General features: G+C 47.5%; 1 protein-coding gene across 9 annotated transcripts in view; it reads left to right on the top strand.

The window, feature by feature from the left end:
* Nucleotides 1-17,636, top strand: part of ACACB (acetyl-CoA carboxylase beta) — a 66,753-nt gene that overhangs the window by 24,197 nt on the left and 24,920 nt on the right. For all 9 annotated transcript variants that reach the window (XR_015946637.1, XR_015946638.1, XM_088655745.1 and 6 more), the window contains 16 exons: nucleotides 1,758-1,967; nucleotides 3,429-3,599; nucleotides 5,104-5,265; nucleotides 7,990-8,153; nucleotides 9,018-9,168; nucleotides 10,400-10,503; nucleotides 10,818-10,899; nucleotides 11,466-11,611; nucleotides 12,417-12,567; nucleotides 12,829-12,963; nucleotides 13,120-13,266; nucleotides 13,833-14,021; nucleotides 15,032-15,132; nucleotides 15,988-16,076; nucleotides 16,179-16,303; nucleotides 16,862-16,975. Coding sequence is in view for 7 of the 9 variants with exons in the window: in XM_088655745.1 (XP_088511871.1) it covers nucleotides 1,758-1,967; nucleotides 3,429-3,599; nucleotides 5,104-5,265; nucleotides 7,990-8,153; nucleotides 9,018-9,168; nucleotides 10,400-10,503; nucleotides 10,818-10,899; nucleotides 11,466-11,611; nucleotides 12,417-12,567; nucleotides 12,829-12,963; nucleotides 13,120-13,266; nucleotides 13,833-14,021; nucleotides 15,032-15,132; nucleotides 15,988-16,076; nucleotides 16,179-16,303; nucleotides 16,862-16,975 (2,241 nt within the window). In the remaining 2 variants the exon portion in view is untranslated. The remainder of the gene's footprint in view (nucleotides 1-1,757; nucleotides 1,968-3,428; nucleotides 3,600-5,103; nucleotides 5,266-7,989; nucleotides 8,154-9,017; nucleotides 9,169-10,399; nucleotides 10,504-10,817; nucleotides 10,900-11,465; nucleotides 11,612-12,416; nucleotides 12,568-12,828; nucleotides 12,964-13,119; nucleotides 13,267-13,832; nucleotides 14,022-15,031; nucleotides 15,133-15,987; nucleotides 16,077-16,178; nucleotides 16,304-16,861; nucleotides 16,976-17,636) is intronic.

The raw sequence follows: 17,636 nt of genomic DNA, 5'->3' as shown, positions 1-17,636 counted from the left end.
GGATTTTTTTTTTGCTTTTGCCGATCTTGTTTTTATCCTGAATGCATTTTGTATTGTTTCTGCCACTGCATCTGCACGTGGGGGTGGGGTGGGGTTCAAAGCGCTAACGTGCTCTCTTTCTGCATGACTTCTTTCCATAAAAATAAAAATAAAAAGAGGTGTTAGAATTTATAGTTATATAAATCCTCAATTTAGAAATTGCAGGCTCTTTGCTGTAGCGCTGCAAGTTGGCTTCCTCTTATTTAAACTTAATTTCTTTTCCCAACTACACAGTTCTTTAAAAAACGAAAGTAAAAGTTCCAGGATTCTCTCCGCCACAGTTCCAAATGTTCTCAAAGGAAAGTAATCTATATTATAAAATTAAGGGTTTCCTTCCCCTTTTCAGCACAGTTTATACTTTCTCACATAAAACAACTGTGTTTTAATTTTCTTTAAATCCCGCCATTAGGGAAATTATTTAGACTGTTTGTTCCGTAGGAAAATATATACCACTGTTCAATCCCAGCCAGGGCTGACCTCCTTTTTCCACCCCACTGTCTTCTGAATTATAATTAATGTAATAAAAGATTTCAATTTCTCACCAAATTAATCCGAATTTCTTCTTCTTTTGGAATTGAACGCTTTGCCAGGTAAGCTCGAGGCTGCGCTTCTCAGGAGTAAAAAATAGCGTCCTGCGCCAGTGTCTCAATCTCGCCAGTCTTTTTTGCTCCAAAAGGAGCTTTTTGACCGGCGGAGAGACCACTTTTAGGTGCCGCTGGGTGCCTGCTTTCAGGATCTTCCTCCTGAAGTTTTTGGGGGCTTGCGATGCCCACGCAATACCCCCTTTTCCTCCCATGAAGCTGGTTCTCCTTGGAGGGCTGAATCCCGTTTGCTCTCAGCTTCACGATCAACTGGAAGTCCCCGGGTGGATGTCTCTCTTAAGCTGCTGCAGTATATACGCTGCAAAAATTTATTTCTTAGTTTTTGGGTTTTATCACATGCACATTCAATTGACTGGCCTCATACAACTACCTGGTGTATATGCAGTCCTATGCATATTTGCTCAGAAGTAAATTCCATTAAATTCAGTGGAGCTTACTCCCAAGCAAGCACCCGGGAAATTGTTTGTTTGTGTGGCTCACATTATCCGGCCAGCTGTCCAGAGTGAAAGCTCTGTTGTGAAACCCCTGTGCTCAGCAGAAGGGTCCTGGCGTCTATCTGTAGTGTGTGCTTTTGTGCCTCTGTGTTCTTTGAGTTTTGCTCCCTCCCCTCCCCTCCCCTTTCCTGACCTTCCTTACCTTATGGCCAACACAATTCAGCACCAGTAAACTGTCTCCAGGCGCCCCCTCCCTCCTTGAAACTTCAAAACACCAAACTTTAGGTGTCTCATAGCCTTGCCTTGTCCTCCGCTCACACCCTGCCCCAGTCCCAACCTTGAGTAACGCTGCTCTGGAATGTACCTGGAAGGCCATAGTCAACATGACTTGGCCGCTGTACTCCATGCTCTGGAAACTTCCAGACTGGCTTGTTGTAATGCATATATCGCTTTCTACAGCTCTGAAACTCCCAACTGGCCCCAAAGGCTGATTATGGACTGCTTTGGATTGCTTTGTGTTAAATGGTGGTGGTGGGGGGGTTGTTGCTCACATCCATCTCAGCTTCGCCTCCTATCCAGCTGGTGTGGGTTGTGTAGCATTTATTCCTGCACTGCAGGCCTAGGACCAGATGACCTTTCGGGTCCCTTCCGGCTCCACAGTTCTATGATTCTGTGATTCTAGGTGCAGAGTGAGGCTCCAGGCTCTCCAATCTTTGTGATGAAGTTGTTGCAGCACGCCCGTCACCTTGAAGTCCAAGTCTTAGCAGATCAGTATGGGAATGCTGTTTCGCTGTTTAGCCGGGACTGCTCCATCCAAAGGAGGCACCAAAAGATTATTGAAGAAGCTCCAGCAACTGTAGCAGCCACCTCTGTGTTTGAATACATGGAACAGGTACACACACCTGAGTTTTCCAACACAGGCTATGTGCCAGTGGATGGGAAAGGGCCATAGCTCTGTGGTAGACCCCCTGCTTTGCATGCAGAAGGTCCCAGGTTCAATCGCCAAGGATTCCCAGGTAGGGCTGAGAGAGACTCCTGCAGGAAACCTTTGGAGAGCGTCTGCCGGTCCATGTAGACAGTACTAAGCTGGCTTGGGCCAATGTTCTGATTTGGTAAAAGGCAGCTTTCTCTGTTCTTATTTCATTCGGGACCACAAGAACTGGATTCTTATTCTACAGTAGCAGAGAGTGCCTGGTGCTTCCCAGGATTTTTTAGAAATAAAATAAAAAAAATGGATGATGTAATTCACGAGTTTGGACCCATCATGCCAAAAACCAGGCAAAGTCACAGCAAACACACATTTTGGTCTGCCATTTTGATTCAAAACGGCACCTGGCACCCAAACGTTGACATAGACCCCTGTCCCCATCGCCTCGTTTGCACTCACCAAAACAACAGGCCCGGCTCTAGGTGTAGTCCCGGTGGTGCGGGGCGCCAGGCTGGCAGGCGGGGCGCTGCGCGATGAAGCCGCGCAGAAGCCATGCTGTGCGCTGCGAGGGCAGGGGCACCAGAGCGATCTCCGCGCCTCAGCGCCAGGGTGCCCGAACTGCTTGAGATGGCCCTGCAAAACTACAAGCAAACTGAACTGCAGCCACCCTTCGCACTTCATGTTTTTCAGAGTTTAGCAATGCTGGTATACAGGAAACCCCTCATTTACATACGTTCAATATGTGTGTGACCGCACACACATGGATCGGGCAGAGGCAGAACAGGGTGTTTACAGGCTTTTTCAGTGGTGTTTCAGATACGTGCAATTTCACTTACGCATGTGGTCTCTTAGAACGTAAATGGCCTATATTGGGGAAAACTGTGCATAAAATGAAATGCACATAGAAAATAACAGAGAAAAATGTGTCGCATTAGGGAAAATTGCATGAGAAATGGTGCAGAAATGACATAACAAAATTTATATACTGGGTGGAATGTGCACTAAAATGCATAGAATTTTTTGTGGTGACTTCCCTTCCCCACAGGCCCACACCCCTCTTTTTCATTTTATTACTCATTTCCCTTTTCTCCAAAGACCTCCTCATGGTTCCCTTCTGCCCTCTTCCCCCTCCCCCTCCTTCCTTCACCCTCACAACATCCTGTGGTGTAGATCAGGCTGAGACCAGGCTCACCTGTAGTACTTTGGGGGGTGAGTGTGGCTTTGAACCCATGTCTCATTAGTCCTTGCTGAACATATACCTTATTCTTCAAAATTCAGGTCTCCAAAGCAGCCAACATATCACAATGCAAGAAAAATGAAAGTCAGAGTTTCAGATAATGTAGAAGTGTGCCCTTCTCTGGATGAATTGCGCCTGTCACTCTCCTTTTATGGAGGCTTATTTTGTGTGGCTGCTTTTCTCCACAGTGCGCTGTACGACTTGCCAAGATAGTGGGATACGTGAGCGCAGGAACGGTGGAATACCTCTACAGTGAAGATGGCAGCTTCCACTTCCTGGAGTTGAATCCGCGCCTGCAGGTGGAACACCCCTGCACCGAGATGATTGCTGATGTTAACTTGCCTGCTGCCCAGCTTCAGGTAATTCAAATCCCACTAAATGGGGGTTTTGTCCTTCTGGGGCGGGAGAGGCAACCCATGGCCCTCCCCAGCCAGCATGCCCAGTGGTCAGGAATGATGGGAGTTGTAGTTCCAGCAACATCTGGAGGACCACAGGGGACCCATCCCTGTTCTCTAGCACTAGCAGGAAGCAGGATCTTTACAGGGAGCTGGAAATTTCTAAGCCTGGTGCTGTTCTCATACCACCAAAAGTCAGTCTGTTTAAGGTCTTTTCCCTTGTGGTAATTTATTTATTGCATTTTTATCCCATCTTTTTCTCCATGGTGCTCCAGGGTGCCATATGTGGTTCTCCCCCTCCACGTTTAATCCCCCAAACAACCCTCCTTTACCTATCCTGTGAAGTAGGTGAGGCAGAGAGGCAGTGAGCATCATGGGCAAGGAGGGATTTGAACCCTGATATCTCAGGTTCTCGTCCAGCCCTCCAGCCACACTGGCTCTCCAGTTGCAGTAAAGAATGTTGGAAGAGCCCTGCTGGATCCGGCCAAGCGCCCATCTAATCCAGCAAAATCCTTCCCACAAGTGGCTGGCCAGGTGCCTGCATTTAGCTATTCTCCATAAGAATGTAGCAGAGAAAATAACCGGGGTTTGAAGTGAGTTTGCAGACCCTGGTTAAGAGGGGAACCTGATTAGTGCTAAACATGATGAAGACTTGGTGCACATGTACTCTTCAACTGTGGATGAGCGTATGGGAGCCTGTAAGAGAGAGAGAAAAAGAGGATGGGATTTTAACAGGCTGCTCCTAATCTCTTAGCTGTGGTTGAGACTAGGGGCTCATCCACACTCCCACCTGCTTTCTAGGCACGGGTCCGAGCAGTTACCCCCTTTCCCCGCTCCTTTCCCAGGGAAAACCCATTCTTTAGTGCTAAATTGGAGCAAACATCAATCTGGAGAAAACCCAAATTGGACTTTGCTCTGATTGAGCACCAAAGAGCAGTTTTCTCTGGGGGGAAGCAGAGGGGAAATAAGAAATGTGGATAAGCCTTTAAAGGTTATCTGCATTCACTTGGCAGTTTATTCCATTTTCCTGTTGTTTCCCTAATTGTTAAGTTCTGCATTATATTTGAGCTTTCACATGATGTAAAAGTCACTTCCTGAAATATGGTGGAATATAGCACAAGTTAAGCACTTCTTTCCATGTTATTTGCAAATAGATTTATTTTCTGGAAGCAAATACCATGGAAATGAGTGCTAAATGTGCACCGTATTACCAGAAGTAGCTTTTATGTTACTTGAAAACTCAAATAGAATGCAGAAATTAACAGATGGGGAAATGTCAAGAAAACAGAATAAACTGCCATGGAATGCAGCCATGACCATCTTGCCATGTGGTCTGATGCAAAGAAGATAACTGCATCCCATGAAATAAGACAGAGCATGTTTGTTTGTAAAAGCATTTGGAAAGGACCCTCAAAGGTCCAAGGAACTCTGTTTCCTTTTGTCCCTTCTTTTCTCTTCCTCCGCTCAGATTGCCATGGGGGTGCCTTTGCACAGACTGAAGGACATCCGAGCCCTCTATGGAGAACCCCCCTGGGGGGATTCACCCATTGCCTTCGAGAGCCCCAGCAATGTGCCCGTCCCCAGGGGCCATGTGATTGCAGCACGAATCACCAGTGAAAATCCTGATGAGGTCAGTCATGGAGACTCAAATTGTCCTTACCTGGTTACAGGTAGGTAGCCGTGTTGGTCTGGATCGAAGTAAAATAAAAAAAAAAATCCTTCAGTAGCACCTTAAAGACCAACTAAGTTTTTATTTTGGTATGAGCTTTCGTGTGCATGCACACTTCTTCAGATACAGTGAAATGGAAGTTTCCAGGCACTTATGTAGAGAAGGGGTGGGGAGGGGTGGGGATGGGGAGGGGGGATCACTCAGAAGGGTGGTGGAAATGGGTGATTGACTGACTGATAGCTGTTGATGACCGCAAACGACTGCAAATGGTTTTGCATGAAAAAGCAAGGGTTGAGATGGCTGAAGATCGCTTATCATGTATAATGAGATAAAAATCCGATATCTCTGTTCAAACCAGGTCCCTCCATGGTTTTGAGCTTGGTGATAAGTTGCAATTCAGCAACTTCTCTTTCCAGTCTATTTCTGAAATTCTTTTGTAGTAAGACAGCTACTTTGAGATCTTGTATAGAATGTCCTGGGAGATTGAAGTGTTCTCCTACTGGTTTTTCTGTCTTCTGGTTCCTGATGTCAGATTTATGTCCATTTATCCTTTGGCGTAGGGTTTGGCCTGTTTGTCCAATATAGAGAGCTGAAGGGCACTGTTGGCATTTGATGGCATACACAATGTTAGAAGATGAGCAATTAAATAGTCCTGAGATGGTATGTTGGATGTTGTTGGGGCCAGTAATGGTGTTGTCTGGGTGTATGTGGCAGCAAAGTTGGCATCTGGGTTTATTGCAGGCTCTGGTACCAGTGTCCATGTTAAGTCTGGTGGTTGTATTATTGTGGGTGAGGAGTTGTTTAAGATTGGGTGGCTGTCTGTAGGCACCCAATTTTAGAACTAAAATATCCACCTGATGAAGTTAAACAACAGATCAACAGAGCCAGACAGATACCTAGAGAGAACCTGCTGCAAGACAGACCCAAAAAAGAAAATAACAGAACACCACTAGTCATCACATACAGCTCCCAAGCTAAAACAGTACAACGCATCATCAGAGATCTACAGCCTCTCCTGGACAATGACAGCTCCCTTTCTCAAGCTCTGGGAGGAAGACCTTTCATTGCCTACAGACAGCCACCCAATCTTAAACAACTCCTCACCCACAATAATACAACCACCAGACTTAACATGGACACTGGTACCAGAGCCTGCAATAAACCCAGATGCCAACTTTGCTGCCACATACACCCAGACAACACCATTACTGGCCCCAACAACATCCAACATACCATCTCAGGACTATTTAATTGCTCATCTTCTAACATTGTGTATGCCATCAAATGCCAACAGTGCCCTTCAGCTCTCTATATTGGACAAACAGGCCAAACCCTACGCCAAAGGATAAATGGACATAAATCTGACATCAGGAACCAGAAGACAGAAAAACCAGTAGGAGAACACTTCAATCTCCCAGGACATTCTATACAAGATCTCAAAGTAGCTGTCTTACTACAAAAGAATTTCAGAAATAGACTGGAAAGAGAAGTTGCTGAATTGCAACTTATCACCAAGCTCAAAACCATGGAGGGACCTGGTTTGAACAGAGATATCGGGTTCTTATCTCATTATACATGATAAGCGATCTTCAGCCATCTCAACCCTTGCTTTTTCATGCAAAACCATTTGCAGTCGTTTGCGGTCATCAACAGCTATCAGTCAGTCAATCACCCATTTCCAACCACCCTTCTGAGTGATCCCCCCTCCCCATCCCCACCCCTCCCCACCCCTTCTCTACATAAGTGCCTGGAAACTTCCATTTCACTGTATCTGAAGAAGTGTGCATGCACACGAAAGCTCATACCAAAATAAAAACTTAGTTGGTCTTTAAGGTGCTACTGAAGGATTTTTATTTTATTTTATGTCCTTACCTGTAAGGAGATGGAGAAGGGATGCTGAGAGAGCTTGGGTCCACATCGCAAGGGTGTGGTGTGTGAATCCTTTTATCAAGCAGTGTCAAACTTCTGTGCCACAGGAGTTCGCAAATTGCCTATTGTTTATGTATTTAAATTTTTTGGATCCCAGCTTTCCACCTAAGGTTCTGTTATGCTGCTTACAGTCTAAAAATGAAATAAAAGCACAATCCAGCAACCATTAAATATGAACATATAACAATGAAGTTTATTATTAAATATTGTTATTCAAGATGAAGCAGCAAAGGCTAGCAGCTGCAGTAAAACACAATAAGTCCAGGATTACTTGGAGAAGATCTTGCAGGAACTCAGATGACCCTGCAAGATCTTGCAAGAGCATCCCATAATGAGGGCACCGCCTGGGCCTTGCCCCTTCAAGCAAGATGGGGAGCGTCAAAGTGGACCAGGCACAAAAAGAGCTTTTAAGCTTTCCACCTTGCTTGGATTTAACTTGTGGAATTTCAATCATGTTCTACCACGTATGGTTGAAATCATGCAAGTTAAGTGTGCCTGTGATGCAATCACACTGGAGTAAAGACCTGGGGGAAATTAAAGGCCACATCCAACTTTTCATAGTACTGGTCAGGTAACACCAGCTATGCTTTTCAGTGACTCTGTTGTCCCATGTTTACCATTTTTGTGGCAAGCTGCCTTTTGAGACCTCACCTAAAAGTCAGCATGGGAAAAAGGCAAAACTGTAAACACATGCTCTCTCTCCTCCACCCCACCCCCACTTTCCTGCTCCCCATGTCTCTCTTTTGCACCTTGCAGGGCTTTAAGCCAAGCTCTGGCACTGTGCAGGAGCTGAATTTCCGCAGCAACAAGAACGTCTGGGGGTACTTCAGTGTGGCAGCCACTGGCGGCTTGCATGAATTTGCTGACTCTCAGTTTGGACACTGTTTCTCCTGGGGAGAGACCCGAGAGGAAGCCATCTCGTGAGTATTTCACTATCATCAACCTTATTGGCCGTAAGGAGTTGGGAACAGTTTACCTGCGAGATCACCTTGCCCTGTATATGTTCACTTGACTGCTTTGATCTTCAGAATGGGCACTCTTGGAGGTGCCACAAAACACTTGTTCCACACTTTGGAACTCCCTGCCTATTGATACCAGGCAGGCAGCTTCACTGTATTCTTTTTGGGACATGCGAGAACCATTTTTGTTTAGGCAAGCCTGCCCAGATACACTGAATGTTGGTATGTACTGTATTTTAATCTGATTGTAGCTTATCACTGAGGTTAATTGTTATTTGAATGTTTTAAATAGCTGCTTTTAACTGTTGCTGAACTACAACTCCCATCATCCCTGGCCTTTGGCCATGCTTGCTTGGGCTGATGGGAGTTGTAGTTCAGCAACATCTGGAGGGCCAAAGCTACCCCAGGAACAAGTCAAATGGCAGGAACAAGTCAAATGGCAGCCACCAAAGTGTAGCTTGAGGATAAGGAAATGTGCAGTTTCATGATGTGATGGTCTACTTTTTAGATGATCAGAATGCAATCCTATCCACATCTGTTTGGGAGTAATCCCAACTGAGTGCATGCAAAGAGTTGCCCTGCAGATGTTATTAGGGAGAGGAGAGAAGGAGATGCAAGGCTGCCTCTTTTTACACCAGCATTTCCAGTAACATCTAATTCCAGGCTGTGGTTGGATGATACTTGCTTCACCCCCTGATAAATCAAATTCCTAGCTATCTCTTTGAGAAAAGCAAATTTATTGTTGTATGGAGAGTCTAGCTAAAAAATAAAAATAAAATCTCCTGAAGCAGATCTGTACCTTAATCAGGAGGGTTATCTTCTCAGAAACTTAGTAGTAGCTCTGAAGGAGCTGTCCATCCGTGGGGACTTCAGGACAACGGTCGAGTACCTGGTCAAGCTGCTGGAAACAGAGAGTTTCCAGACCAACGAGACTGACACCAGCTGGCTAGATCACCTGATTGCAGAGAAAGTGCAGGTGAGCCGAGCTCCGGATGCCAGTCGTTTATGCTGTGCTTCTGAAGATATAGTGCATATTTTTATTAACCTTTTGGGATTCCAAGGTGTGAGCACCTTGGTCTGAATTCTTTCTTCTTATGAAGAAGTTGTCTGTCTATTGGTCTATCTGTCTATTGATCTGCCTACATCAGTGGTGGGGAACTCAGAGTCCTTTCTGTGAGCACGCGCGCTGTTGCGCCAGCACAGAGTTATATGGCGATCCCTGCTCTGGCGCTATCCTGAGCCCAGAATGAGGCTCAGCTACAGAAGCTCCGCCCTTTTCCTCTTATGGGATGGAGGACGTCTTGAACTCGCAGCTAAAGAGCCGCTCAAAACGGAAAGGGAGCTGCCTTGTCAGTGGCAGCCTGGCAAGGAGGGCATGTTGAGGTTGGGCACAGCACGTGACGTGAGGGAAGGCGAGAGGGCGCTTGCGGCTCTTTGTATGTGTGTGAGAGAGAGAGAGAGGGAGGAAGGGAGTGTGTGAGCCCGTGTGTGTCTAGTGGACGGATGTTGGAGGGAGCCAGCCAGCACTCCGGTTCAGAGGTTCCTTTTGTCAAATGAGGGGGTTGCCGCTGCCATTGCAACCTTCGTTGCCTGCCTGCCAGCCACTCTCTGCGTGCGTGGCCGGGGTGTGTATGGGAGACCCAGACAAACCAGGCAGAGGGACACTGGTTGGGGTGCTTTCCCTCATGGCCGTAATGCACCCCGTTTTCCTCTGCCTGGTGGAAGGCAGCTGCACGCACTCCACCCTCCACCCAAGTTGCTTCCCATCTCTGGCCATGCCACCCAGTTCCCCCCCCACACTTTGTGTGCTTCAGCAATGGAATCAAATTAAAGAGACCCCTTTTAATGAAGGAGGACCCTTACCTACACTCTTCCTGCCGCACCCAGCAGGAATAATCACTGCTGAACACGGTGTGGATTTTTTCCAAAAAGATAAAAATAGCTCCTGCTTGGAATATCGGTTTTTAGGGCCGCCGTTCAATCCCTTACCCACTTACCTGAACAGATTTTCAGAACCCACCCCCAAAAAAGCTGAACAACTCTGGGGAATCTCCCATGGGGAGTCTTATACACGGGGGTGTCATACACAGAAAAATACAGTAAATTGTGGAGATGGCACTGCGATAATAAGTGGGTTTTGGGTTGCCGTTTGGGCACTCGGCCTCTAAAAGGTTTGCCACCACTGGCCTACATTATTTTCCCTCCAGGCAGAGAAGCCAGACACTATTCTGGGCGTGGTCTGTGGTGCTCTCAACGTGGCAGATGCTCTGTTCAGGACGTCTATGGATGACTTCCTGCATTCACTGGAAAGGTAAAGCGCCACCTAAAGGAGTGTTGGGAGTGTTACACCACTAAGCCGCAGTTGAGAAACTCTTCCTACGCACCTGGGCTTTGGTGCTGACTTGCAACTGGTCATATTGTGGGGAGTGACAGCATAGCCAAAGAGCAGCTGCCCAAGCATAGCAGCAAAGTCTGTGCGTGTGGAATGCTTAGACTAGTATTCTACAGGTGCTCTGCAGATCTGTCTTCAAAAGATTGTTCTGAAGATTAACTGAAGGGCGGTAGAGAGAGGAGAGGAAGAGGATTGTAGGGCAATTTTTGTGCTAAGATGGGATTGTCTTCCAGGGGCCAAGTCCTACCAGCAGCCTCACTTTTGAACATTGTTGACGTTGAGCTTATTCACGAAGGCATGAAATACTCACTCAAGGTAATGCTTTGCGAAGGGTTGATCCAAAGGGCTCATAGAGCCAGTTGCTTTGTGTGCCAAATGTCCCAGGCTCAGTCTGCAAAGACTACTCCAGTTAGGCTGGGGAAAGACTCCTGGAGAGCCCCTGCCAGCCAGTGCAGGCAACACTGGGCTACAAGGACTTGACACAAGGTGGCTTCCCATTGGGAGTCTTGGTATGCAGAGTGCAGCTTGGGAACTTGATTGGAGAGCAGGCTTTACCTGTTGCTTATGGAGTAAGAAGATAATGAAGTTGTTCATCATGGGACATAAATGCAGGTGCCGCTACCTGAACATAATCAGTCCTCAGGAAATGGTTTGTCATGAGAGTGTTTGCATAACAAGTCAACATTTTCCATTGATTCCTATGAGGAAATGACAAAAAGTCCCAGGAAAACCCTCTGAAACCTTGCAAAAAGCAAACAAGGAAGGGGAAAATGCTCTCTTCTTTCCCCCTTCTCTCCACCCCCCCCCATGGTTTCGGCAGAACAGCTGCTGCAGCCCAGCCAAACTCTGGCTCCCATTTTCTTTTTCTGGTGCTTGGACAGGTCGCTCGCCAGTCACTGACCACCTACGTGATCATAATGAATAACACCCACATAGAGATCGACGTACACAGGTTGAACGACGGGGGGCTCCTGCTCTCCTATGATGGCAATAGTTATACCACATACATGAAGGAAGAAACGGACCGGTAAGTGGATTTATGAGTTGCTGCTTCTTGCTCTTTTGGGAATCCAGTTCAAGGCCTAGCAAGGGAGAGAAACTTTCCCAGGGAAGAGAGCGCCTTTGTCTGGGCACGCACAGCAGCCGTTGCCTGTGATGGAATGGCTAGCAGCTTAGGCTGGGAGCTGGAGGCCAGGCAGGCTCTGCATTTCACCGTGGCTGTGAGGTCCTGCATTCAATTCCCAGACCAGGTAAGACAAACCTTTAGAAGAGGGAGGAAAGATGGGCATAAAAGCAATAACAGCTCACATAGAAAAAGGGGGGAATAGCTAGAGCTGCAGTGTTAAAGTTATAAGTAGCTACATTACATGTGCAAATACTATTTTAATACAACTATTTTTAAAACTGCTTATACAGTTGGCAGGTATCAATGATCTGTTTTAAGCTGGTATTTTTGTCATAGCATAAATTTGAATCAAAAAAGCATGAGAGTTGGAAGGGACCCCCAAGGGTCATCTAGCCCAACCCCCTGCAATGCAGGAACCACACCTAAAGAATCAACCTCTGTTTCAAAACCTCCACCTTCTGAGGTTGGGAGCTCCACATGCTGTGCTTGAGAACTATTCTGTATGTTCATTGGCAAATTAACCCCCCCCCCATTAAATTAGTTTAAATATTTAAAATGAATATTTAACTTAAGATTTCTTGGTCACAGCAACTGATTGAAAGATGCAAGGGTAAAGGGTAAAGGGACACCCTTCTCTCTGCAATGGGTAGCAGTTAACACCCTAAGAGCTAACCCCCCCCCACTCTCTGTCCCTTTTCGGCTCCAGATACCGCATCACCATTGGCAATAAAACCTGCAACTTTGAAAAGGAGAATGACCCAACCTTGCTCCGCTCTCCCTCCACTGGGAAGCTCCTGCAGTACACGGTGGATGACGGGGGACACGTCTGTGTGGGCCACAGCTATGCGGAAATCGAGGTAACCCTGGCATTTGGCCGGCCGGGAAGCATTTCTGAGGCTGCTCTGGAGCTGCCTTCACAGCCACCACATGGCAGAGGCAAACGGGAGCGGATTGGGTGCAATGAACTTTCAGCTGCAGAGTGGGTGGGGATGAGTGGATCATTTCTGGGGTGCCCCCTTTCCCTGGATGCCCCAAGCGCACACTTATTTTGCTTAAGGGCTAATCCAGCCCTGCGTGAATCCAGCTTTAACCGAGGCCTCCTGTCGCTCTCCAAACAGGTGATGAAGATGGTGGTGACCTTGGCAGTGGAGGAATCGGGCCGTGTCCATTACGTGAAGCGGCCAGGGACATTGCTGGAGACGGGCTGCGTTGTGGCGAGGCTTGAGCTGGACAACCCCACCAAAGTCCACCTGGTAAGTGAGCCGAGGCTGCTTGGGAAAGGAAGTTGCATCAGGCTGGGCTCTCCTCCGCCTCTGCTTCAGCCTTCTGGATTCTGCTGACCTGTGGTTTTAAAAGGATTTTCTCTGCTTTCTCCCTTCTTGTGCTGCCCTCCCCAATGTCTCCTCCAGCCCCAGTTGTACACCGGTGGGCTGCCCACTCAACAGCCCCTGCCCATCCTGGGTGAGAAATTGCACCAGGTCTTCCACAACGTGCTGGAGAGCCTGAGGAACGTCATGAACGGATATTGTTTGCCAGAGCCGTATTTCAGCACCAAAGTAAGGGGGCGGGGGGGGGGGGTCTGCTTGAGTGCAAAGACCCCTGGCTGGCTTTGCATGTGTGAGTTTTTGTAATGTGATTTTTATTAAGATTAATGTAAAGCAATACAAACAACAGATCTACCAGTCAAAGCCAAGTCCCACACCCTCTCATGCCAGATGCTTCACTTGTCCTGCATGGATGGCTTGCCCTAGAGGCCAACAAAGTCCCATGGGGACAGGAAGCCACCTTCTACTCTCCTTCCTGCCAGGAGGAGCTAGGGGGTGGCAATGCGGAAGAGGGCTCAACAGTTCATGGCAGGAAGAAGCCAGGGATCTTCCACAAGCCAAGCAAGTGAGGCCTCTTCCTTGTTCTTGGGAGGCTCTCAGGCAGGCCTGGCCAAAGCTGGCTTTCATTGCCCCAGATGTGCAGAACTTCTCTCAATCCCCACCCCATGCCAATAGAGCCCCTCAGCACGGATTGCCAATGCCCCTGAACTTGCCTTTTCCCAAACTGTGAATCTGTGTCTTATTCGAGAGGTCCTTGTGTCCTTGATAATTGACTCCTTTTTGATGTTGTTGTTCAGCTCAAGGAATGGGTCTTCAAGCTGATGAAGACCCTCCGGGACCCCTCTCTTCCTCTCCTGGAGCTGCAGGAGATCATGACGAGCATTTCGGGCCGCATCCCGCCATCTGTGGAGAAGTCGATCCGGAAAGTGATGGCCCAGTATGCCAGCAACATCACCTCGGTGCTCTGCCAGTTCCCCAGCCAGCAAGTGAGGATGCCAGGAGGACGGGGGGTGGGGGGTGGGCTGCCTTCAAAGAAATGCTGGGGAGGCCCAGGGGGGGGGGTCCTGAGAGAACGGTGGGCGTTCTTGAGCTTTGTGCAGAGTTCCCCCTCCCGCTCCTAAGACTGCTCTTCTCCAGTTGGCATGCAGGGGTCCTCCATATTATGATGTGTTAATATGTGACAGCAAAGGGGTCTAATGCAGTCCTGGGCTGCATCCACCAAAGTCCTAGTGTCCAGCTCAAGTCAGAACTCACCTGGAATCTTTGTCCAGTTCTGGGCGCCACAATTTAAGATGGATATGGAAAACCTGGAAAGGCTGCAGAGGAGGGCGACCAAGATGATCCAGGGTCTGGAAACCCAGCCTGATGAGGAACAGGTTGAAGGAGCTGGGGATGTTTAGCCTGGAAAAGAGGAGACTGAGAGGGGACTTGGCCTTCCTTTCAGTATATGAATGAGGGCGCTCATACAAGGGAGAGAGTGAGCTTGATTTCAGCTGCTCTGGAGGGTAGGACATGAACTTTCTGATGGTAAGAGCTGCTCAGTAGTGGAGTGGACTCCCTCCGAAGGTGGTGGGCTCTCTTTCACTGGAGGTTGTTAAGCAGAGGTTGGGTGGCCACCTGTCAGGGATTGTTTTGCTATGATTCCTGCATTGCAGGGGGTTAGACTGGATGACCCTTGGGGTCCCTTCCAGTCCTACAGTTCTCTGATTCTATGAACATCCTCTGCTGCTCTGGAGAAAGAAGCATGGGCCCAGAACTGAAAGTGCAGAAACAGGCAGCCGCTCCCAAGTCCTCTCCTCTAGTTTTTCTCCCTGCCCTCTCTTTCGTTCCTCTAAAAGACATACTAGGGTCCATAAACAGCTTTAGGGGAGAGGGCTCTTGTGCTCGGGTTTCATACAGACATCTGCTTGGCCCCTATGAGAACAGGAGGCTGGACTAGATGGGCCACTGGCCGGATCCAGCAGCCAGGCTCTTCTGATGTTCTTTTGCCTCCCAGATTGCCAGCATTCTGGACAGCCATGCAGCCACTCTGCAGCGGAAAGCTGACCGGGAGGTCTTCTTCCTCAACACCCAGAGCATCGTGCAGCTAGTTCAGAGGCAAGTTTCTCCCCACTTACATGCAGCATACATTCCCTACACCCAATGTGTGTGCTGGGTGTCTAGTTTTTTCCCTGCTTTGCTAGCTGGGGCTGATTTGAGTTGTAGTCGAAAACATCTAGACAGCACCAGGTTGAGGAAGGCTGGTTTAATGAATATGCTGTGGCATCGCCTAGGAGGAGGAGAGTTGCAGCAAACAGCCCATTTGGGGCCTTTTTCTACATTATATATTTGAAAGTTGTTTCTTCCTTATGCTTTTGGACATCTCTTTAGTTATTATATCTTTAAGATTTCATAGCTAAATTTTGTATGATGGCTCCTCAGTTCAAGAATCGGATTTACATTTCCATTGGGATACAGTTGGATACCATTTGGAACCAAGATGGCAGACTGTTGTGGTTTCTTAGAATTCCAGAGCAACACAGGGGGCAAGGCTGCTAGTGATGGATATATAGAAAAGTTTTAAATCTCCAGTTCAACTTGCTCTGACCCGATACATAAATTTATGTGCTTCCTTTTCTATAAAAAAAGAGAGTAAAATCTTCATACTTTTTCATCTACTTTATTTGAACAGCTATGCTTCACAATTAAATTCTTCAAGCTAGTAAAATGCTATTTTTAGCTGAGAGTTGAAAGTATTTTACAAGAGGTGGCATTGCTCATCCTACCAATGCCTCTTGTAAACAGGCTGAGCAGGATTTTCTCTTGCATTAGAAACCTGCAAAGCCTGTTTAACCAAAATCAGTGGGACAGAGCTATGTAGGTGCCCCCCAGGAGAAGCAAAGCCACCTTCAGCTCTCTGAAAGCTCTTGTCAGCCCCAGCAAGAGAGGAATACACCTGTTCCCCTCATTTAGGTATCGCAGTGGCATCCGAGGCCACATGAAATCAGTCGTGTTGGATCTCCTAAGGTGTTATTTGCAGGTGGAGACCCAGTTCCAGCAAGGTAGGCTCAACAGCAGGTTTGCCGCTCTTCGGTCATCATGGGAGTGAAAGAGGGAGACCAAATCTGACAAGCGCCCCTTTTCATTTCCCCCTTTTGTCTCAGCTCACTACGACAAATGTGTGATCAACCTACGCGAGCAATACATGCCCGACATGACCCCGGTTCTGGAATGCATTTTCTCCCATGCGCAGGTGGCAAAGAAGAATCTCCTGGTGACGATGTTGATTGTGAGTAGCAGGAGGAAGCCAAGAGCCAGGAGTCCTCTCAGAACAACAAGGAAGGGGCTTCCTGGGCAGCCACAGATTTGTGCGTGTGTGTGTGAGGAGCAGGTCTGTGGCCCTCCAGGCCTGGTTGGACGGCAGCATCCATCTTCCCTGGCCATCGGTCATTCTGACTGCGGCTGAAGGGAGTTGTTGTTTGGCCACCATCATTCATTCAAAATTTTATTTGTATGATACTTTTCCACAAAAATGAATCTTGCTCAAAGCAGCTTGCAACAAAGAAAACAGGGAGGCATTTCAAAATCAACCACTGCAAGAGCAATTTCATTTCCCAATAGCATAATAGCAAAAGTAACAGCATACAAAACCGCCAACATTTCAATACCAATATACAGTAACAATAAGATTACACTCACAACATTGTGCCTCTTGGCAATAGCAAAAATAGCAAGGGAGTTGCTGGGAGCCCCCCTTCCGAGATGTTGTTTCCCCCCTTTGGCTTTCAGCTTCAGAAGCCACGCTCCCTATCCACTGCTGGTTCCTTTCTGCATTTTTTACTTCCAGGATCACCTTTGTGGCCGAGACCACACCCTGAGCGATGAGCTGATGGCCATTCTGAACGAGCTGACTCAGCTTAGCAAAACGGAGCACTCCAAAGTGGCCTTGAGGGCCAGGCAGGTCAGTGGGCTTCCTTGCCAGGAGTCCCTTGTTCTTCCTTCATTCCTAGAACTGCCGGCATTTTGTACCAAGGGCTTTGCGTTGCCGCCTAAGGGGAGAAGATTCCAAACGGCCCCATGTCAAGCTGTGCATGCCCTGGAGGAGAGTTTGGCGTTCTCAAGGAGTCTGAGGAGACCTTCCAGAGCACCTGGCATGGATGGGAAGAGTGTGGCTCTCCAGATGTTGTTGGGCACCCAACACCCAGCAGCCAGCGTGGCCACCTGTCTCAGGATGATGGATGTTGTAGCTCAGCAACATCTGGAGGGCTACAGATGTCCTTATCCTTGGCATTGACTCTGTGTTTGACAGAAAGGGTGATGATCCTGATATGTCCAGGTGGTAACTCTTCAGATTCCAGCTACAGTGCAATATTTTGTAATATGGCCAACCTGATTCTGTTGGTTTTTTGTTTTGTTTTGTTTTTTTGCAAATTTAGTCAGCATTTTAAAATGTAATGCTTCTGCTTATTGCTGTGTGTTGCTGTTGTGCTTTATTTCTGATGTTTTGTTTTCCTGCTGTATTCTATATTTTGCATTTATTATTTTTATGTTTATGTTTAAGGTATTGTCTGTGAATGACAAGAAGATTAACAGTTTGATTTATACTTTGAGGTTATAGCAGA

Source organism: Zootoca vivipara, chromosome 12 (genome assembly GCF_965207765.1).
Source record: "Zootoca vivipara chromosome 12, rZooViv2.hap1.1, whole genome shotgun sequence".
NCBI classification, from domain to species: domain Eukaryota; kingdom Metazoa; phylum Chordata; class Lepidosauria; order Squamata; family Lacertidae; genus Zootoca; species Zootoca vivipara.
The sequence above is the reverse complement of the archived record's forward strand: the minus strand, read 5'-3'. Positions and strand labels throughout refer to the sequence as shown.